The 19,530-nt window shown below is 25.8% G+C and overlaps 1 protein-coding gene across 1 annotated transcript in view; it reads right to left on the bottom strand.

Moving 5' to 3' along the window:
- Nucleotides 1–19,530, bottom strand: part of Strn-Mlck (Stretchin-Mlck) — a 201,305-nt gene that overhangs the window by 179,886 nt on the left and 1,889 nt on the right. Inside the window, exon 2 of the mRNA XM_075310984.1 lies at nt 6,877–7,072. Coding sequence (XP_075167099.1) covers nt 6,877–7,072 — 196 coding nt within the window. The remainder of the gene's footprint in view (nt 1–6,876; nt 7,073–19,530) is intronic.

The following is a 19,530-nucleotide window of genomic DNA, read 5'->3' as shown; positions in this document are numbered from 1 at the left end:
ATAAGTTTTTCATATAAAAATTTAATTTTTTCCGAATTTTCATCGAAGTTTTGATTTTTTCGGGATGGTCATGAAATAAGGTCCTTTTGGCTCTAGTTTTTCATATAAAAATTTGGAATTTTTGAGGATTTTCATCGAAAATTTTGATTTTTGGGGGTGGTCATGAATTAAAGTCCTTTTCTTTTGGCTCTAAGACGCATATTTAAGGAGTTACGGTCAAAATAAGTTTTTCATATAAAAATGTTAATTTTTTTCCGAATTTTCATCGAAATTTTGATTTTTTGGTGTTGGTCCCGAGTTAAAGTCCTTTGGCTCTACACACAAAAAAATGTTGTTCTGATTCAATCACGAAATTAATTGATCCAATTAATTTTTTAATTGAAATGTCTTCAATCACGAAAATGATAGTATCAATCACAGTTTTAATTGGAAATTAAAAAAATGCTTGATTAAAAAATTAATTGATTTTATTAGCAATTGTCAATTAATTTTTTAATTGATTCAATTAAAAATTTAATTGATGTTGAATGCAAAACTCAATTAATTTTTTCCATTAAAAACGTAACTATTTTCAATTACTTTCTTAACTGTCTTACAGTCATTTTCATGTCGCTCCGTTAGGCTTTAACTGTCAGTTAACAGAAAGAAAAATGAAAATATCTTTTCTCCGGTTAATTTTCAACTGAAAACATTTCAGCAGTTAAGTTTTTAGCTGGCATACGCAAGATGACAGATATGTAGATATCACGGTATAAAAGTTCGTTTGCTAACGTAGCACTAACGGAGCTTCATGAAAATGGCGGTTAGTGTTTTAATTTGATTAAAAATGGATAGTTTGATATAAATTTTTAGTTAAAAATTAAAAATGTCGACCATTTTTATTAAGTGGCTTAGTCTTCCGAGTTTGATTAACAAGTTAATTGTATCACTTAATTTTTTAATTAAAATTTTTAAAATGTTTAATCATTGGTATAATTAGCTTAATGGTTCTATATTGATTAAAAAGTTAATTGTATCAATTAATTTATTAATTGAAAAAATTTTCAACTTCAATCAACTTTTTAATTGGAAATATTTTCGTGATATTTTTTCTGTGTAGGACGCATATTTAAGAAGTTATGGCCAAAATAAGTTTTTCATATAAAAATTTGGAATTTTTGAGGATTTTCATCGAAATTTTGATTTTTTCGGGATGGTCATGAATTAAGGTCCTTTCCTTTTGGCTCTAGGACGCATATTTAAGGAGTTATGGTCAAAATAAGTTTTTCATATAAAAATGTTAATTTTTTCAGGATTATCATCGAAATTTTGATTTTTTGGTGGTGGTCACAAATTAAAGCCCTTTTGGCTCTAGGACGCATATTTAAGGAGTTATGGCCAAAATAAGTTTTTCATATACAAATTTAAATTTTTTCAGAATTTTCATCGAAATTTTGATTTTTTCGGGGTGGTCATGAAATAAGGTCCTTTTGGCTCTAGGACGCATATTTAAGGAGTTATGGCCAAAATAAAAAAAATCATATAAAAATTTGGAATTTTTGAAGATTTTCATCGAAATTTTGATTTTTTCGAGATGGTCATGAGTTAAGGTCCTTTTGGCTCTTTTGAAAAATCTATATTGTAGTAAGTAGTAAATCGGGAGACCGGTATATAAAAAGATTATTTCAACCCTTACCAATATTAACCAAATTTCACATATCTCTTTATGGTTCTACCATAAAAATAAATATTAAGGTATATAGAAGCCAAAAAAGTCAAATCCGTCAATATGGACCGATACATACCATATTCGGAACATCTGTTTGTGAACCTAAAATACCACCCGATTTCAAATCGGATAAAAAATATGGTTTCTAGAAGCCCAAGAAGTCAAATCGGGAGATCGGCTATATGCGGGCTATATCAAAACATGGACCAAGACACACCATAAAATACCTCCAGATTCACAATTTCACAGAAAAAAATATCACCAGAATATTTCCAATTAAAAAGTTAATTGAAGTTGAATGTTTTTTCAATTAATAAATTAATTGATACAATTAACTTTTTAATCAAGATAGAAACATTAGGTTAATTAAGTCAATGATTGAAAATTTTAAAATTTTTAATTAAAAAATTAATTGATAGAATTAACTTTTTAATCAAATTCAGAAGACTAAGTCAGTTAAAAAAAAAGTGATGAACATTTCTTAATCAAAATAAAAACTCTAAGCCAATTCAGAAAGTATTTGAAAATAATTACCTTTTTAAATAAAAAATTAATTGGGGTTTGCACTCAAAATCAATTAAATTTTTAATTGAATCAATTAAAAAATTAATTGAAAATTGCTAATGACATCAATTAATTTTTTAATCAAGGATTTTTTCTATGCCCAATTAAAACTGTGATTGATACTATCATTTTCGTGATCATTAAAAAATTAATTGGATCAATTAATTTCGTGATTGAATCAGAAAAATATTTTTTTGTGTGTTCGTGCAAATCCGATAAAAATTGCAATGTGTAGAAGCCCAAGAAGTCAAATCGGGAGATCTGTCTATATGGGGGCTATACCATGAAGACCTATAAACAAGATATTTGGCACACCTACTTGTGGGCCTAAAATTCCTCTAGACTTGAAATCGGATAAAAATTGCGGAGTGTAGATATTCAAATCAGAAAATCGGTTTATATGAGGTCTATAACAAAACCTGAACTGATATACCCATCTTCGAGCTCGGCCTGATGACCGGACAAACACGAATCTCGTTTATGGACAATTTGATTAAAAAATATTAAAACCCATAGACCTATTGCAGGAAAAAATTTTGTTGTCGGCCGAAATTGTGATTGAACTCATGAGCCTTGGTATGGAAGTCAGACATGCTAACCATTGCACGATAATCAAAAATTGTTTTTTTTTTTTCAAATTTTTGGAAAAATCGGCTTGCAAAGTATTTTAATACTTAACGTTGCTTATTTCGAAAATTAACCCACTCTAATGTACTATACATAGAGCAGTTCATCTAATACAATTTTGTATGTATATAAATATTTATTCCTTTATAATTCTCAAAAAATTTTGCTCTTAAGAAAGATGGATAAAATAACGACAAACGAAGAATAACAGAGATTCGTTTGTCTAATACTACTTCGTCATCTGTCTTAATATAACTCTTAAGGTCTTTCAGTTGCGTATGTTCAAAACTATTTTAAAAAGTCATCCTAATTGAAAACTAAATTGAAAAAAAAACTATACGACCTATCAATGAGGCAATATTTAAAACAGAAACGAAACAAAGCAAATTTTTTTCTATGAAAAATTATCTTTTGAGAACAAAGCTTTGAAAATTTATTGAATAACATTAATTATAGGACATGTCCCCTCTACAATAATCATGTCATGTGTTGACATTTTCGAATGCCATATGAACGAATGTTTGGCAAACTAAAATAATAATAAGATATATAACATACTATATATACGAGAATGTTGTTGACAAAGGGACACATAATTGGATAAAATCTTATGTTAAAGTAAAATTCCTTTAATAAAATTCTACAAACGTTAATGGAAAATACAATACATTTGTTTTTTTATATAAAATAAAAACTTGGTTTATTCAATTAAGGAATGTCTAATCCCAACAAAAAAAAGGTGGATATTTTCCTAATTAATCATTATTTTTAATGTACATACATCCAAAAATATTCTTCTATTTAGAGATGGACTTAATTTTCATTTTCCAAGAAGTCCTTTTGAAGTGATTAAAAAAAATGATTAAAATCCTTTTTTGATGCAGTTTTCGCTATATAATTTTTATAAATTTTACAATGTATAAAATATAGTAAGAAGAAATAAAAATTTCATTTCAATAGGAAATTTTGTCAAAATTTTATTTCTATAGGAAATTTTGACAAAATTTCATTTCTAAGGAATTTTTGACAAAATTTCATTTCTATAGGAAATTTTGTCAAAATTTAGGAAATATTGTCAAAATTTATTTTCTATAGGAAATTTGGTCAAAATTTTATTTTTAAAGGAAATTTTGGCAATATTTAATTTCTATAGGAAATTTTGTCAAAATTTCATTTCTATAGGAAATTTTGTCAAAATTTTATTTCTAAAGGAAATTTTGGCAAAATTTTATTTCTAAAGGAAATTTTGTCAATATTTCATTTCTATTAGAAATTTTGTCAAAATTTAATTTCTATAGGAAATTTTGTCAAAATTTCTTTTCTATAGGAAATTTGTCAAATTTTCATTTCTATAGGAAATTTTGTCAAAATTTTATTTCTAAAGGAAATTTTGGCAAAATTTCATTTCTATAGGAAATTTTGTCAAAATTTCATTTCTATATGAAATTTTGTCAAAATTTTATTTTTAAAGGAAATTTTGGCAAAATTTCATTTCTATAGGAAATTTTGTCAAAATTTCATTTCTATAGAAAATTTTGTCAAAATTTCATTTCTATAGAAAATTTTGTCAAAATTTCATTTCTATAGAAAGTTTTATCAAAATTTCATTTCTATAGGATTTGTTGTCAAAATTTCATTTCTGTAGTAAATTTAGTCAAAATACGAAATTTGACAAAATTTCATTTCTGTAGTAAAATTTGTCAAAATATAATTTCTATACGAAATTTTGTCAAAATTTCATTTCTATAGGAAATTTTGTCAAAATTTCATTTCTTTGGAAAATATTGTCAAAATTTCATTTCTATGGGAAATATTTTCAAACTTTTATTTCTATATATATGAATTTTTTTCAAAATGTCATTTCTATAGGAAATTTTGTCAAAATTTCATTCCTAAAGGAAATTTTGTCAAAATTTCATTTCTATAGGAAATTTTGTCAAAATTTAATTTCTATAGGAAATTTTGTCAAAATTTCATTTCTATAGGAAATTTGTCAAATTTTCATTTCTATAGGAAATTTTGTCAAAATTTTATTTCTAAAGGAAATTTTGGCAAAATTTCATTTCTATAGAAAATTTTGTCAAAATTTCATTTCTATAGGAAATGTTGTCAAAATTTCATTTCTATAGGAAATTTTGTCAAAATTTCATTTCTATAGGAAATTTTTTTAAAATTTCATTTCTAAGGAATTTTTGACAAAATTTCATTTCTACAGGAAATTTTGTCAAAATTTAGGAAATATTGTCAAAATTTAATTTCTATAGGAAATTTTGTCAAAATTTCATTTCTATATGAATTTTTTTCAAAATGTCATTTCTATAGGAAATTTTGTCAAAATTTCATTCCTAAAGGAAATTTTGTCAAAATTTAATTTCTATAGGAAATTTTGTCAAAATTTCATTTCTATAGGAAATTTGTCAAATTTTCATTTCTATAGGAAATTTTGTCAAAATTTTATTTCTAAAGGAAATTTTGGCAAAACTTCATTTCTATAGGAAATTTTGTCAAAATTTCATTTCTATAGGAAATTTTGTCAAAATTTTATTTCTAAAGGAAATTTTGGCAAAATTTCATTTCTATAGGAAATTTTGACAAAATTTCATTTCTATAGAAAATTTTGTCAAAATTTCATTTCTATAGAAAATTTTGTCAAAATTTCATTTCTATAGAAAATTTTATCAAAATTTCATTTCTATAGGATTTGTTGTCAAAATGTCATTTCTGTAGTAAATTTAGTCAAAATATAATTTCTATACGAAATTTGACAAAATTTCATTTCTGTAGTAAAATTTGTCAAAATATAATTTCTATACGAAATTTTGTCAAAATTTCATTTCTATAGGAAATTTTGTCAAAATTTCATTTCTTTGGGAAATATTGTCAAAATTTCATTTCTATGGGAAATATTTTCAAACTTTTATTTCTATATATATGAATTTTTTTCAAAATGTCATTTCTATAGGAAATTTTGTCAAAATTTCAGTTCTAAAGGAAATTTTGTCAAAATTTCATTTCTAAGGAATTTTTGACAAAATTTCATTTCTAAAGAATTTTTGACAAAATTTCATTTGTATATGGATATGTAGTCAAAATTGGATTTCGATGCAAAAATGTTGTCAAAATTTGGTTTCTATTGAAAATGTTGTCAAAATTTTATTTTTATTGAAAATTTTGTCAAAATTTTATTTCTATTGAAAATTTTGTCAAAACTTCATTTCTATAGAAAATTTTGTCAAAATTTCATTTCTATAGAAAAATTTTGTCAAAATTTTATTTCTATTGAAAATTTTCTCAAAATTTCATTTCTATAGGAAATTTCGTCAAAATTTCATTTCTATAGGAAATTTTCTCAAAATTTCATTTCTATAGGAAATTTTCTCAAAATTTCATTTCTATAGGAAATTTTGTCAAAATTTCATTTCTATAGGAAATTTTGTCATAATTTCATTTCTATAGGAAATTTTGTCAAAATTTCATTTTTATAGGAAATTTTGTAAAAATTTCATTTCTATAGGAAATTTTGTAAAAATTTCATTTCTATAGGAAATTTTGTAAAAATTTAATTTCTATAGGAAATTTTCTCAAAATATCATTTCTATAGGAAATTTTGTCAAAATTTCATTTCTATAGAAAATGTTGTCAAAAATTTGTTTATGTGGAGTTCTGCGATTATTTTGCTATAAACAGTTTGGAATACAAAAGTCAAAAATCGAAAGTCAGTATTGAAATTGAGTGAGGAAAACCACAATGGCTTTGTACTCGAACAAAAAGTATGGTCTGAAACTCAAAATGCTTTGGCTACAAACGGCAATGATTAAATTTATATTGTAGTCATTTTATATTCAATGGGCTAAAACAAACATTATAAATTTTTAATTGTCTATTTATCCTAACGCCTTCCAAATTTGTTTACAATAATATTTTTTATAATTTTAAAATAAAATAAACGAAAGCAAAAACAGTTCAATTAAACTTACCATTCAAATTGCAATGGCAATATGTCGATGTCATTCTCATCGGTATCGATTTTGACAAAAAATGTCGCTCTTTCGTTCGGCAAACATCGTACTAATGAACTCGAATTTTCGCTAAATGATATATTTGGTGGATTATTACTGGAACTTTGTGAATTGTCCCCACCATCTTTATTACCCAGAGGAAAACTATGGGTCCCTGAAAAATAAAATAAATAAAAAAAAAATATTTTAATAAAACCTGTATACCATGGTCGTATCAATAGGGCTCATCACCATTATATGAAGCACACTCAGAAAAACAAATATTTTTTCTTTTTCAATCAAGAAATTATCTATCTAATTAAATTTTAATGGAACTTTATTTAGTCACAGAAATAATAGCATGAATCACCAACGTCAATTAAAAAATAAATTGATACAATTAAAAATTAAAAAAATTAGTTTTTTTTAAGTTGAATCAATTTATTTTTAATTGAATATTTTTAAATTTTTTGATTCAATTTTTACTTCCACACATTTTTGTAATCGTAAACCAATAAATATATTTTCTCACAAAAAAATGTGTTCGTTTGAATTTGTAATACTTAGTGTCAGCTACCCTGTAGTAGGGTTGATATTTTATAACCTCCAAAATCGATTTTCTGTAGAATATTTAAGAAAGGAAAGAAAATTTCAGGAATCAGTTTAAGGATCTATGAGAAACCTTTGGCTTGACCCCTAAGGTTGATCACCTCGATCTTGGGAAAATCATTCTAATTTACAAATTTTCATAGAATTTCAGATAAATTTTATATGGACTCTCTTCGGTACATAACTTATAGGCGGCCAACCGAAGGAGGTGAACTTTTTGATTTAAGTTTCATTTTTACTTTGAATTTCTAATTTTCAACTATTTACCCAGTTTTTGCAAATCAATTAGAGCATTTTAACAAATTCAATTTTTTTTAAATTTTTTAAATTATTTTGGATAGTTTTTTCTTATCAATAATGTCTATGCTATGTGCTGCGAAATTAATATTTTCATCAAAACAAAAAAAAAAAATAAATAGTTTTATTTTTCAAATAAAAATATAATTGAATTTGAATAGATATTTAATAAAAAAATTAATTGAATACATTTTTAATTGATGTGAATGACATTTTCATTTTCGTGTTTGAAGTTATTTCAATTAATTAATTCAATAAAATAATATGTGTTTGAATCCAGAAAATATGTCTTTTTTTCCTGTGATTTTTTGAAATTTTAATTGAATTTGAGTGAAGTTATTTCAATTATAAATTAATTTTTTATACCACATTCTTTATGATGGGTAGTATGAAATGTTTCAGCCTTTCAGTTTTTTTTTTTGATTTTTTTAAACATTTTCTGCTCCTAAAATATTTGTTGACCAAAACCATTATTGAACCTAAAAATAAAACAAGCACTTTTAACCCCATTTCTGGGTGTAGGAAAATGCGTTTTAATTTTTTTAGTCTATGTTCTAAGGAGCCATTAAAAAACCAAACTGCACATAAGATTTTATATGAGTCTATATTCAGTCCTGTGGTATCTTTGCTATATTTTTATGTTGTCTTTTCCCCATTTATCTTAACGCCCAGAAGTGCTAAATTTACTTGGTCATTAATTAATTTATGCTAACTAGAAATGTGTTTATTAGGATATCCCAAAAAAAAACTACGATTTAAAAACGAATGTTACTAAACAAACACTTAGATTTTTATTTCTTAGTACCAAAGATAATACACCTAGGAAGATGGGAAATTGGCATGTGTCACACCAAATGTTGCATTGACGTTGCTAGTTCTACACATGTTTGTAATTTTTTTTTTGTTTTTCGTTATTATTTAATTGAAAAACTTAATTTTCTTAATGAAAAAATGTTAAATTTTAAGCAACAACTAAAAATTACATTTTCCCGTTTATGGAAATTTATTTCCTGCACTTAATTTCTTTTTATTTGCATTTTAATTCTAAGGCAATACTTGTCGTATACGCGTTTGGTTCGACAAACGAATTGTATGGTCCTAGCACGGTAAATGGTTTGATGTGCCCAGCAGCCAATTTCACATCTTCTTCTCTCAATTATCTTTGCTTAGTACATATGCGGCTTAATGATGTCAACAAACACAATAGATTATAACTACAATATAAAAAAAATCAATATCAATCAAATTTTTATTTGTGCGAGGCATAAAATTTAGGGGGATAGGCACGGTTGCCACTCATGCCAAAAATAATCTACCAAAATCTTAAGAAATTTTCACCAAAAATCAATGTTTTCTCTTCCAAAAAATTTTTTATTATTTTATTTCAATGCAATATTATATATTATCATCCCACCTATAAGCACCAATTTTTAGTGTATAAATATCCCTTGAATTGTCGAATTTTAAATGCTTTACACGATATTAGACGAAAATTAAAATTTTTGAAGAAATACTTTTATTTCCATAGAAATTTTTGTTAAAATTTTATTTCTATACAAACTTTTGACAAAATTTTATTTCTATAGAAAATGTTGTCAAAATTTTATTTCTATAGGAAATTTCTGTAAAAAATTCTTGTCAAAATTTTATTTCTATAAAAATTTTGTCAAAATTTTATTTTGAAAATTTTGTCAAAATTTTATTTCTTTAGAAAATTTTGTCAAAGTTTTATTTCTATAGAAAATTTTGTCAAAATTTTATTTCTATAGAAAATTTTGTCAAAATTTTTATTTCTATAAAAAACTTCGTAAAAATTTTATTTCTATAAAGAATTTTGTCAAAATTTTATTTCTATAGGAAATGTCTATAGAAAATTTTGTCAAAATTTTATTTCTATAGGAAATTTCTATAGAAAAAAATTTCAAACTTTTATTTCTATCGAAAATTTTGTCAAAATTTTATTTCTATCGAAAATTTTGTCAAAATTTTATTTCTATCGAAAATTTTATCAAAATTTTATTTCTATAGAAAATTTTGTCAAAATTTTATTTCTATAGAAAATTTTGTCAAAATTTTATTTCTATCGAAAATTTTGTCAAAATTTTATTTCTATAGAAAATTTTGTCAAAATTTTATTCCTATAGAAAATTTTGTCAAAATTTTATTTCTATAGGAAATGTCTATAGAAAGTTTTGTCAAAATTTTATTTCTATAGGAAATTTCTATAGAAAAAATTTTCAAAATTTTATTTCTATAGAAAATTTTGTCAAAATTTTATTTCTATAGAAAATTTTGCCAAAATTTTATTTCTATAGAAAATTTTGTCAAAATTTTATTTCTTTAGAAAATTTTGTCAAAATTTTATTTCTTTAGAAAATTTTGGCTAAATTTTATTTCTATAGAAAATTTTGTCAAAATTTTATTTTTATAGAAAATTTTGTCAAAATTTCATTTCTATAGGAAATTTTGTCAAAATTTCATTTCGATAAGAAATTTTGTCAAAATTTCATTTCTATTTTGTCAAAATATAACTTCTATACGAAATTTTGAAAAAATTTCATTTCTATACGAAATTTTGACAAAATTTCATTTCTATAGGAAATTTTGTCAAAATTTCATTTCTATAAGAAATTTTGTCAAAATTTCATTTCTATAGGAAATTTTGTCAAAATTTCATTTCTATAGGAAATTTTGTCAAAATTTCATTTCTATAAGAAATTTTGTGAAAATATAACTTCTATACGAAATTTTGACAAAATTTCATTTCTATACGAAATTTTGTCAATATTTTATTTCTATAGAAAATTTTGTCAAAATATCGTATAGAAATGAAATTTTGGCAAAACTTCGTATAGAAGTTATATTTTGACAAAATTTTATTTCTATAGAAAATTTTGTCAAAATTTTATTTCTATAGAAAATTTTTTCAAAATTTTATTTCTATAGAAAATTTTGTCAAAATTTTAGTTCTATAGGAAATTTTGTCAAAATTTCATTTCTATAGGAAATTTTGTCAAAATTTCATTTCTATAGGAAATTTTGTCAAAATTTCATTTCTATAGGAAATTTTGACAAAATTTCATTTCTATAGGAAATTTTGACAAAATTTCATTTCTATAGGAAATTTTGTCAAAATTTTATTTCTATAGAAAATTTTGTCAAAATTTTATTTCTATAGAAAATTTTGTCAAAATTTTATTTCTATAGAAAATTTTGTCAAAATTTTATTTCTATAGAAAATTTTGTCAAAATTTTATTTCTATAGAAAATTTTGTCAAAATTTTATTTCTATAGAAAATTTTGTCAAAATTTTATTTCTATAGAAAATTTTGTCAAAATTTTATTTCTATAGAAAATTTTGTCAAAATTTTATTTCTATAGAAAATTTTGTCAAAATTTTATTTCTATAGAAAATTTTGTCAAAATTTTATTTTATAGAAAATTTTGTCAAAATTTTATTTCTATAGCAATTTTTTTAAAACTTTTATTTCTATAGAAAAATTTTGTCAAAATTTTATTTCTATAGAAAAGTTTGTCAAAATTTTATTTCTATAGAAAATTTTGTCAAAATTTTATTTCTATAGAAAATTTTGTCAAAATTTTATTTCTATAGAAATTTTTGTCAAAATTTTATTTCTATAGAAAATTTTGTCAAAATTTTATTTCTATAGAAAATTTTGTCAAAATTTTATTTCTATAGAAAATGTTGTCAAAATTTTATTTCCAAGAAAAATTTGGTCAAAATATTATTTCTTTAAAAAAATTTTCCAACATTTTATTTCTATAGAAAATTAATGTTCCTCTTAGTTGTAGAGGTATATTTGGCAAAATCTAATAAATAATCATATTCAATGCATGCACTAACATTTCTCTTTTTTAAATCATTTATCGCATTTCAAGAAACTATGATTATTTTAAATATTCTATATTAAATATATTCGTGTGTAGTTTTGAATATCATTATTCCCTGTACACCCTAACACATAGGTTGTATAAAAATATGCATGATGCATACTCTAGATGATATACTAAATATAATTGATGATGCAAATGGAACATTATTCACATGCCTAAAAACACCATACAAGATATGAAATTCACATAATTTTGACAAGACAACATTTTTTTGTAGTACCACTGACCTATATGATTAAGATAAAAAATTAAATATTTTTAATGTAGCAGGAGAGTTAAAGAAGCCATTGGTGAGCCAATGATTTAATGCTTGACGGGATGTTTCTAAGTTTTACAGCCATGTAAAGACTGATCGGCTTAGTTTGTAAGAATTATTGACTACAATAAATAGTTACCTCATTATCAAAATGAAAATTTAACCAATTAACGCCCAAATTGAAACTGCCGGACAAAAATTGATTTTATAGATTTTTATTAACTCAGTAACGTCTAAATAAAAAGATTTAAAGAAAAAAACTGACACTCTTTGGAAAAAAGGGTGTCCTACGTTGGGATATTAGGCAAATTAAGTAATGAATTCTCCAAAAATCTTCATTACCTTGGTAGTACAATTTTAAATTTTTTTATACCCTCCACCATAGGATGGCGGGGGCTATTAACTTTGTTATTCCGTTTGTAACACATCGAAATATTGCTCTAAGACCCCATAAAGTAGTAGATATTCTAGGTCGTTGTGAAATTTTGAGTCGATCTAGTTGTGTCCGTCTGTCCATCCGTTTTGTGGAAATCACGCTAACTTCCGAACAAAGCAAGCTATCGACTTGAAACTTGGCACAAGTAGTTGTTATTGATGTAGGTCGTATGGCATTGCAAATGGGCCATATCGGACCACGTTTAGATATAGCCCCCACACTAATAGAAAAAGTTTCGTTATATTAACGAAATGTGTCGTTAAAAGTCAGCCAATGAAACAAGTTCGTTAATACAACGAATTTTTTCGTTAATATAACGAATTTTCTGCAAATCAACGTAACGTTTCGTACTATTAACTAATATTTTCATTGTATTAATGAAAACGTTTCGTTATATCAATGAACATTTTTCGTTGGATGACTTTTAATGAAATTTTCTTTGTGTGCATATAAACCGACCCCCAGATTTGGCTTGCGGAGGCTCTAGGAGGAGCAAATTTCATCAGATCTGGTTGAAATTTGGTAAATGGTGTTATTATATGATCTCCAACATCCATGCAAAAATTGGTCCATATCAGTCCATAATTATATATAGCTCCCATATAAACCGATCCCCAGATTTGACCTTCGGAGCGTCTTAAGTTAGGTTAGGTGTACTGGCAGCCCGATGTTTCAGGCTCACTTAGACTATTCAGTCCTTTGTGACATCACAGTGGTGAATTTCTCTCGTATCACTAAGTGCTACTCGATTCCATGTTAAGCTCAAAGACAAGGGACCTCCTTTGAAGCTTTGAAACACTCAGCAATGCCACCAGCATTACTGAGGTGGGTTAATCCACCGCTGAAAAACTTTTTGGCGTTCGCTCGAAGCAGGAATCGAACCCATGACCTAGGGTATGCAAGGCGGGCATGCTAACCATTGCACCACGGAACCCCTTGGAGGAGCTAATTTCGTACGATTCGGTTAAAATGTTGTACGTCTCTAAAATTCATGCTAAAATTGGTCCACCTAGGGCAATAATTATATATATAGGCCCCATATAAACCGATCCCCAGATTTGGCTTTCGGAGCCTCTTGGAGGAGCAAATTTTATGCGGTTCGGTTGAAATGTTCTATGTTGTGTAAGTATATAGCCACTAACAACCATGCAAAAATTGGTCCAAATCGGTCTATAATTAAATATAGCCCCATATAAACCGGTCCCCAGATTTGACCTCGGGAGCCTCTTGGAGAGGACATTTCTTGGAGGCGCAAATTTCATCCGATTGGGTTAAAATTTGGTACGTTGTGTTAGTAAAGGGTGATACGGTCAAAATTTGGTCAAGGGAAAACGCGTGTAAATCGGTGAAATCGTTTATTTAAAAAATCAAATTAAATTTCTTTTTCAAGTTCAATTAGTATAAAATTCAGGAAAAATATTCAGTTAGGCTTTCGCTTTTCCAAATCCGCATTGCCGGGCCTCACGCTTGACACCTGCCATCAGATTTTGTACAACCACCTTGTCCACCTTCTTCGCCGCAAAATGCCAGTTTGCCTTGAACTGCTGCTCGTCCTTAGCAGTTTTTTGGTCTTCTTTAGGTTCCACTTGACAATAGCCCAGTATTTCTCAATTGGGCGGAGCTCTGGCGTGTTGGGAGGGTTCTTGTCCTTGGGAACCACCTGCACGTTGTTGGTGGCGTACCACTCCATGGCCTTTTTACAGTAATGGCAAGATGCCAAATCCGGCCAAAACAGTACGGAGCAACCGTGTTTCTTCAGGAAAGGCAGCACACGTTTATTCAAACACTCTTTCACGTAAATTTCTTGGTTTACAGTCCCGGAAGCTATGAAAATGCTGCTTTTCAAGCCACAGGTACAGATAGCTTGCCAAACCAGATATTTCTTTGCGAACTTTGACAGTTTTATGTGCTTGAAAATATCTGCTACCTTTCCCCTTCCTTTTGCCGTATAAAACTCCTGTTCCGGAAGCTGCTTGTAGTCGGCTTTGACGTAGGTTTCGTCGTCCATTACCACGCAGTCAAACTTCGTCAGCATCGTCGTGTACAGCCTCCGGGATCGCGCTTTGGCCGTCGTATTTGGTTTATCATCGCGATTTGGAGTCACTACCTTCTTGTAAGTCGATAGTCAGGCTCGTTTTTTGGCTCGATGCACGGTTGTAGACGACACACCCAGCGTATTTGCGGCATCTCGGAGAGAGAGGTTAGGGTTTCGCTTGAAACTACCGGCAACTCTATTTGTCGTCTCAGCGGCTTCCGGTTTTCGATTTCCCCCCGATCCAGACTTCCTGGCTGTCGACAAACGTTCCCCAAACACTTTAATTACATTTGTAACGGTTGATTTGGCAACTTTTAGCGATTTTGCCAGCTTTGCGTGCGAGTAGCTCGGATTTTCGCGATGCGCGAGCAAAATTTTGATACGCTGCTCTTCTTGCTTGGACGGCATTTTGACAACTGAAGAGTGAATTCCAAAATCAAAATAGGAGCAACATTCTACACACACACACCTTCAAAATGAGGGGTGTTCAGGTTTTTTAAATGCAAAATTGAAAGAAATACGTCAAGTTTATGTTGACCAAATTTTGACCGTATCACCCTTTATATGGTCGCTAACAGCCATGCCAAAAGTGGTCCATATCGGTCCACAGTTATACCGATTCCCAAATGTTACTTATTCCTGGATAAGCAAATTTGATCTTGCTAAAATTTGGTACTAATCATACAAAAATTGAACCATATAGGTTCATAATTATATATAGACCCCATATAAACCGATATTTCAGTACTGCCTCTCTTTACCGCGCAAAAATTCATACTGATCAAGAACTGTATTTAGATTTTTAATCTGCCTTTTTTGCCTATATATACCCCGTATGGACTAACTTCCAATTTAGAAGACGATGTTAAGGAGTTTTAAGATACCTTGCCATCGGCAAGTATTACCACAACCCAAGTAATTCGACTGTAGATGACAGTCTTTAGTAGAAGTTTCTATGCAATTCATGGTGGAGGGTACATAAGACTCGGCCTGGCCGAAAAAAAAAACAACAACTTACTTGTTGTTTTTTTTTTTTTTTTGTAATGAAATCCGAAATACCTATATAACATCACATCTGAAGAACTAATGTGAAATCAGAGGACTTCCACCCTCTGATAAGCCCATGTGAAATTCATTGTTTCGAAGCCAATTGTGCACCACTTCCGGATCAAACACAAACATTTTCTTGCTTTATTGGCTACTCCTGTTTTCACTGGGCTTTAAATAATTTAATTTCCATTGAAAAAATTCATTGCTTCTGATTCGATTTTGTACTACTTCCGGATCCAAAAATAATATCTTCATTTCTTCTTTTTTTGGGTTTTAATTGATTAAAGTTTAGGTATGGGATGGACGATAAAATCCAACATCGAACATGATTGAAGTTGAGGCAAATTAATACTCTGAACCCAATGCACCAAAATGATAGAATAAATTATTTTGAGAGATAAAAGCGAAATGGACGGAAATATCTTCCCATCAAACTTATGGTCTACGGCCACTTTTTATGGGTGTTACCCTTTTTACTCGATTTATTTGAAGTAAATTCTATAACTGCTAAAAATAAATTAGCAAAATTAAAAATTCCTATTTTTTCTATTCTTCCCTTGTACAATTTAAGATGAAACCAGGAAACTTAGGATGACAAGAAATCCATATCTACACATGTTTTCAATTCATGCCCACAAGTGGACGAACGAACATGCATGCTGTGTCGTCTTTTGGGCTGTCTGTATTGAAACATTAGAAAAAAAATAACCCAAAACTTTTAAGGAAATCATTTTTAGTTCAAAAGTGTAATGAACTTTTGTCGTTAAAAATAAATGGAAAATACCCCGAAATTTTTTTCTATTCTTAATGAATTCAGATGGCATATTTTCTTTTTAAATAAATACATTAGAGAGAAATATTCGTTTAAAGATATCAACGTTTGTTATTACAATTTGAAAAAAAAAAAAAAACAACTTTATGGCGCTGGGGGCATCGAACATTTCTTTCTTGGGCTTTTGAATGGATTACGGGAAAATCAAAGCATTGATGGAAAAAGACAACTCAAAGATTGATGACAGAAATTGGAAAAAATGTCATAGAGGAGCATAGTGCTTGGGTGCATATTTTAAGTTATTTTCAAATCGTCTGAATATACTACCGTGTGGCTGATATCTAATGTAACAAAGTAAAACGCTATATTTGATTTTTATTTTTTTTTTTTCAATTTTATTGTTCATAATCAAAAATGTTGGAAATAACATAAAATGTTATAATCGGTTTGGATTTGTTCGAATTGGCTACCATTGGCACGAATTATGACAACGGTTGCCACCCGATCCATAAATAATCTACCAAAATTTGGATAAAATTATCCAAAAACTTATCAAAAAAATCTTATTTTTTTTTTTCAAAAATTTTATTAATCTAGAAAATTTTGTCCAAATTTTATTTCTATAGAAAATTTTGTCAAAATTTTATTTCTATAGCGAATGTTAACAAAATTTTATTTCCATAGAAAATTTTGTCAAAATTTTATTTATATAGAAAATTTTGTCAAAATTTTATTTCTATAGAAAATTTTGTCAAAATTTTATTTCTATTGAAAATTTTGTCAAAATTTTATTTCTATAGAAAATTTTGTCAAAATTTTATTTCTATGGAAAATTTTGTCAAAATTTTATTTTTATAGCGAATTTTATCAAAATTTTATTTCCATAGAAAATTTTCTCAAAATTTTATTTATATAGACAATTTTGTCAAAATTTTATTTATATAGACAATTTTGTCAAAATTTTATTTATATAGAAAATTTTGTCAAAATTTTATTTACATAGAAAATTTTGTCAAAATTTTATTTCTATAAAAAATTTTGTCAAAATTTTATTTCTATAGAAAATTTTGTCAAAATTTTATTTCTATAGAAAATTTTGTCAAAATATTATTTCTATATAAAATTTTGTCAAAATTTTATTTCTATAGAAAATATTGTCCAAATTTTATTTCTATTGAAAAATTTGTTAAAAAAAATTTCTATATAAAATTTTGTCAACAAAATTTTCTATATAAAATTTTGTCAAAATTTTATTTCTATTGAGAATTTTATCAAAATTTTATTTCTATAGAAAATTTTGTCCAAATTTTATTTATATAGAAAATTTTGTCAAAATTTTATTTATATAGAAAATTTTATTTATATAGAAAATTTTAACAAAATTTTATTTCTATAGAAAATTTTGTCAAAATTTTATTTCTATTGAAAAATTTGTCAAAAAAATTTTCTATATAAAATTTTGTCAAAAAAAATTTTTCTATATAAAATTTTGTCAACATTTTATTTCTATAGAGAATTTTATCAAAATTTTATTTCCATAGAAAATTTGATTTTATTTATATAGAAATTTTTGTCAAAATTTTATTTCCATAGAAAATTTTGTCAAAATTTTATTTCTATAGGAAATTTTGTCAAAATTTTATTTCTATGGAAAATTTTGTCAAAATTTTATTTTTATAGCGAATTTTATCAAAATTTTATTTCCATAGAAAATTTTCTCAAAATTTTATTTATATAGACAATTTTGTCAAAATTTTATTTATATAGACAATTTTGTCAAAATTTTATTTATATAGAAAATTTTGTAAAAATTTTATTTATATAGAAAATTTTGTCAAAATTTTATTTCTATAAAAAATTTTGTCAAAATTTTATTTCTATAGAAAATTTTGTCAAAATTTTATTTCTATAGAAAATTTTGTCAAAATATTATTTCTATATAAAATTTTGTCAAAATTTTATTTCTATATAAAATATTGTCCAAATTTTATTTCTATTGAAAAATTTGTTAAAAAAAAATTTTCTATATAAAATTTTGTCAACAAAATTTTCTATATAAAATTTTGTCAAAATTTTATTTCTATTGAGAATTTTATCAAAATTTTATTTCTATAGAAAATTTTGTCCAAATTTTATTTATATAGAAAATTTTGTCAAAATTTTATGTATATAGAAAATTTTGTCAAAATTTTATTTATATAGAAAATTTTATTTATATAGAAAATTTTAACAAAATTTTATTTCTATAGAAAATTTTGTCAAAATTGTATTTCTATTGAAAAATTTGTCAAAAAAATTTTCTATATAAAATTTTGTCAAAAAAAATTTTTCTATATAAAATTTTGTCAACATTTTATTTCTATAGAGAATTTTATCAAAATTTTATTTCCATAGAAAATTTGATTTCTATAGAAAATTTTGTCAAAATTTTATTTCTATAGAAAATTTTGTCAAAATTTTATTTATATAGAAATTTTTGTCAAAATTTTATTTCCATAGAAAATTTTGTCAAAATTTTATTTCTATAGGAAATTTTGTCAAAATTTTATTTCTATAGATAATATTGTCAAAATTGTATTTCTATAGAAAAAATTGTCAAAATTTTATTTCTATTGAAAAATTTGTCAAAAAAATTTTTCTATGGAAAATTTTGTCAAAATTTTATTTCTATAGAAAATTTTGTCCACATTTTATTTCTATAGAAAATTTTGTCAAAATTTTATTTCTATAGAAAATATTGTCCAAATTTTATTTCTATAGAAAATTTTGTCAAAATTTTATTTCTATTCGAATTGGCTACCATTGGCACGAATTATGACAACTGTTGCCACCCGATCCATAGGTAATATACCAAAATTTCGATAAAATTATACCAAAAACTTATCAAAAAAATCTTATTTTTTTTCAAGATTTTACTTCATATGCCGGCATATGCCGAAATAAATTTAAAACAAACATATCTCTTTGTGCACAGAAAAAAATTTCACGAAAAATTTTCCAATTAAAATTTTAATTGAGTTTTAAAAAATATTCAATTAAAAATTTAATTGAATCAACAAATTTTTTAATTGAAACAAAAATCAATCACCAAAATTAATAGTATCAATTAATTTTTTAATTGGATCAATTAATTTTTTAATTGACCTTCAATTAATTTTTTAATTGATACTATCATTTCTGTGATTGAAGACATTTCAATTAAAAAATTAATTGGATCAATTAATTTCGTGGTTCATTGTTGGGTTTAATGAACTGCCTGAATT

This window comes from Haematobia irritans, chromosome 5, assembly GCF_050003625.1.
Source record: "Haematobia irritans isolate KBUSLIRL chromosome 5, ASM5000362v1, whole genome shotgun sequence".
Lineage (NCBI taxonomy): Eukaryota > Metazoa > Arthropoda > Insecta > Diptera > Muscidae > Haematobia > Haematobia irritans.
The sequence above is the reverse complement of the archived record's forward strand: the minus strand, read 5'-3'. Positions and strand labels throughout refer to the sequence as shown.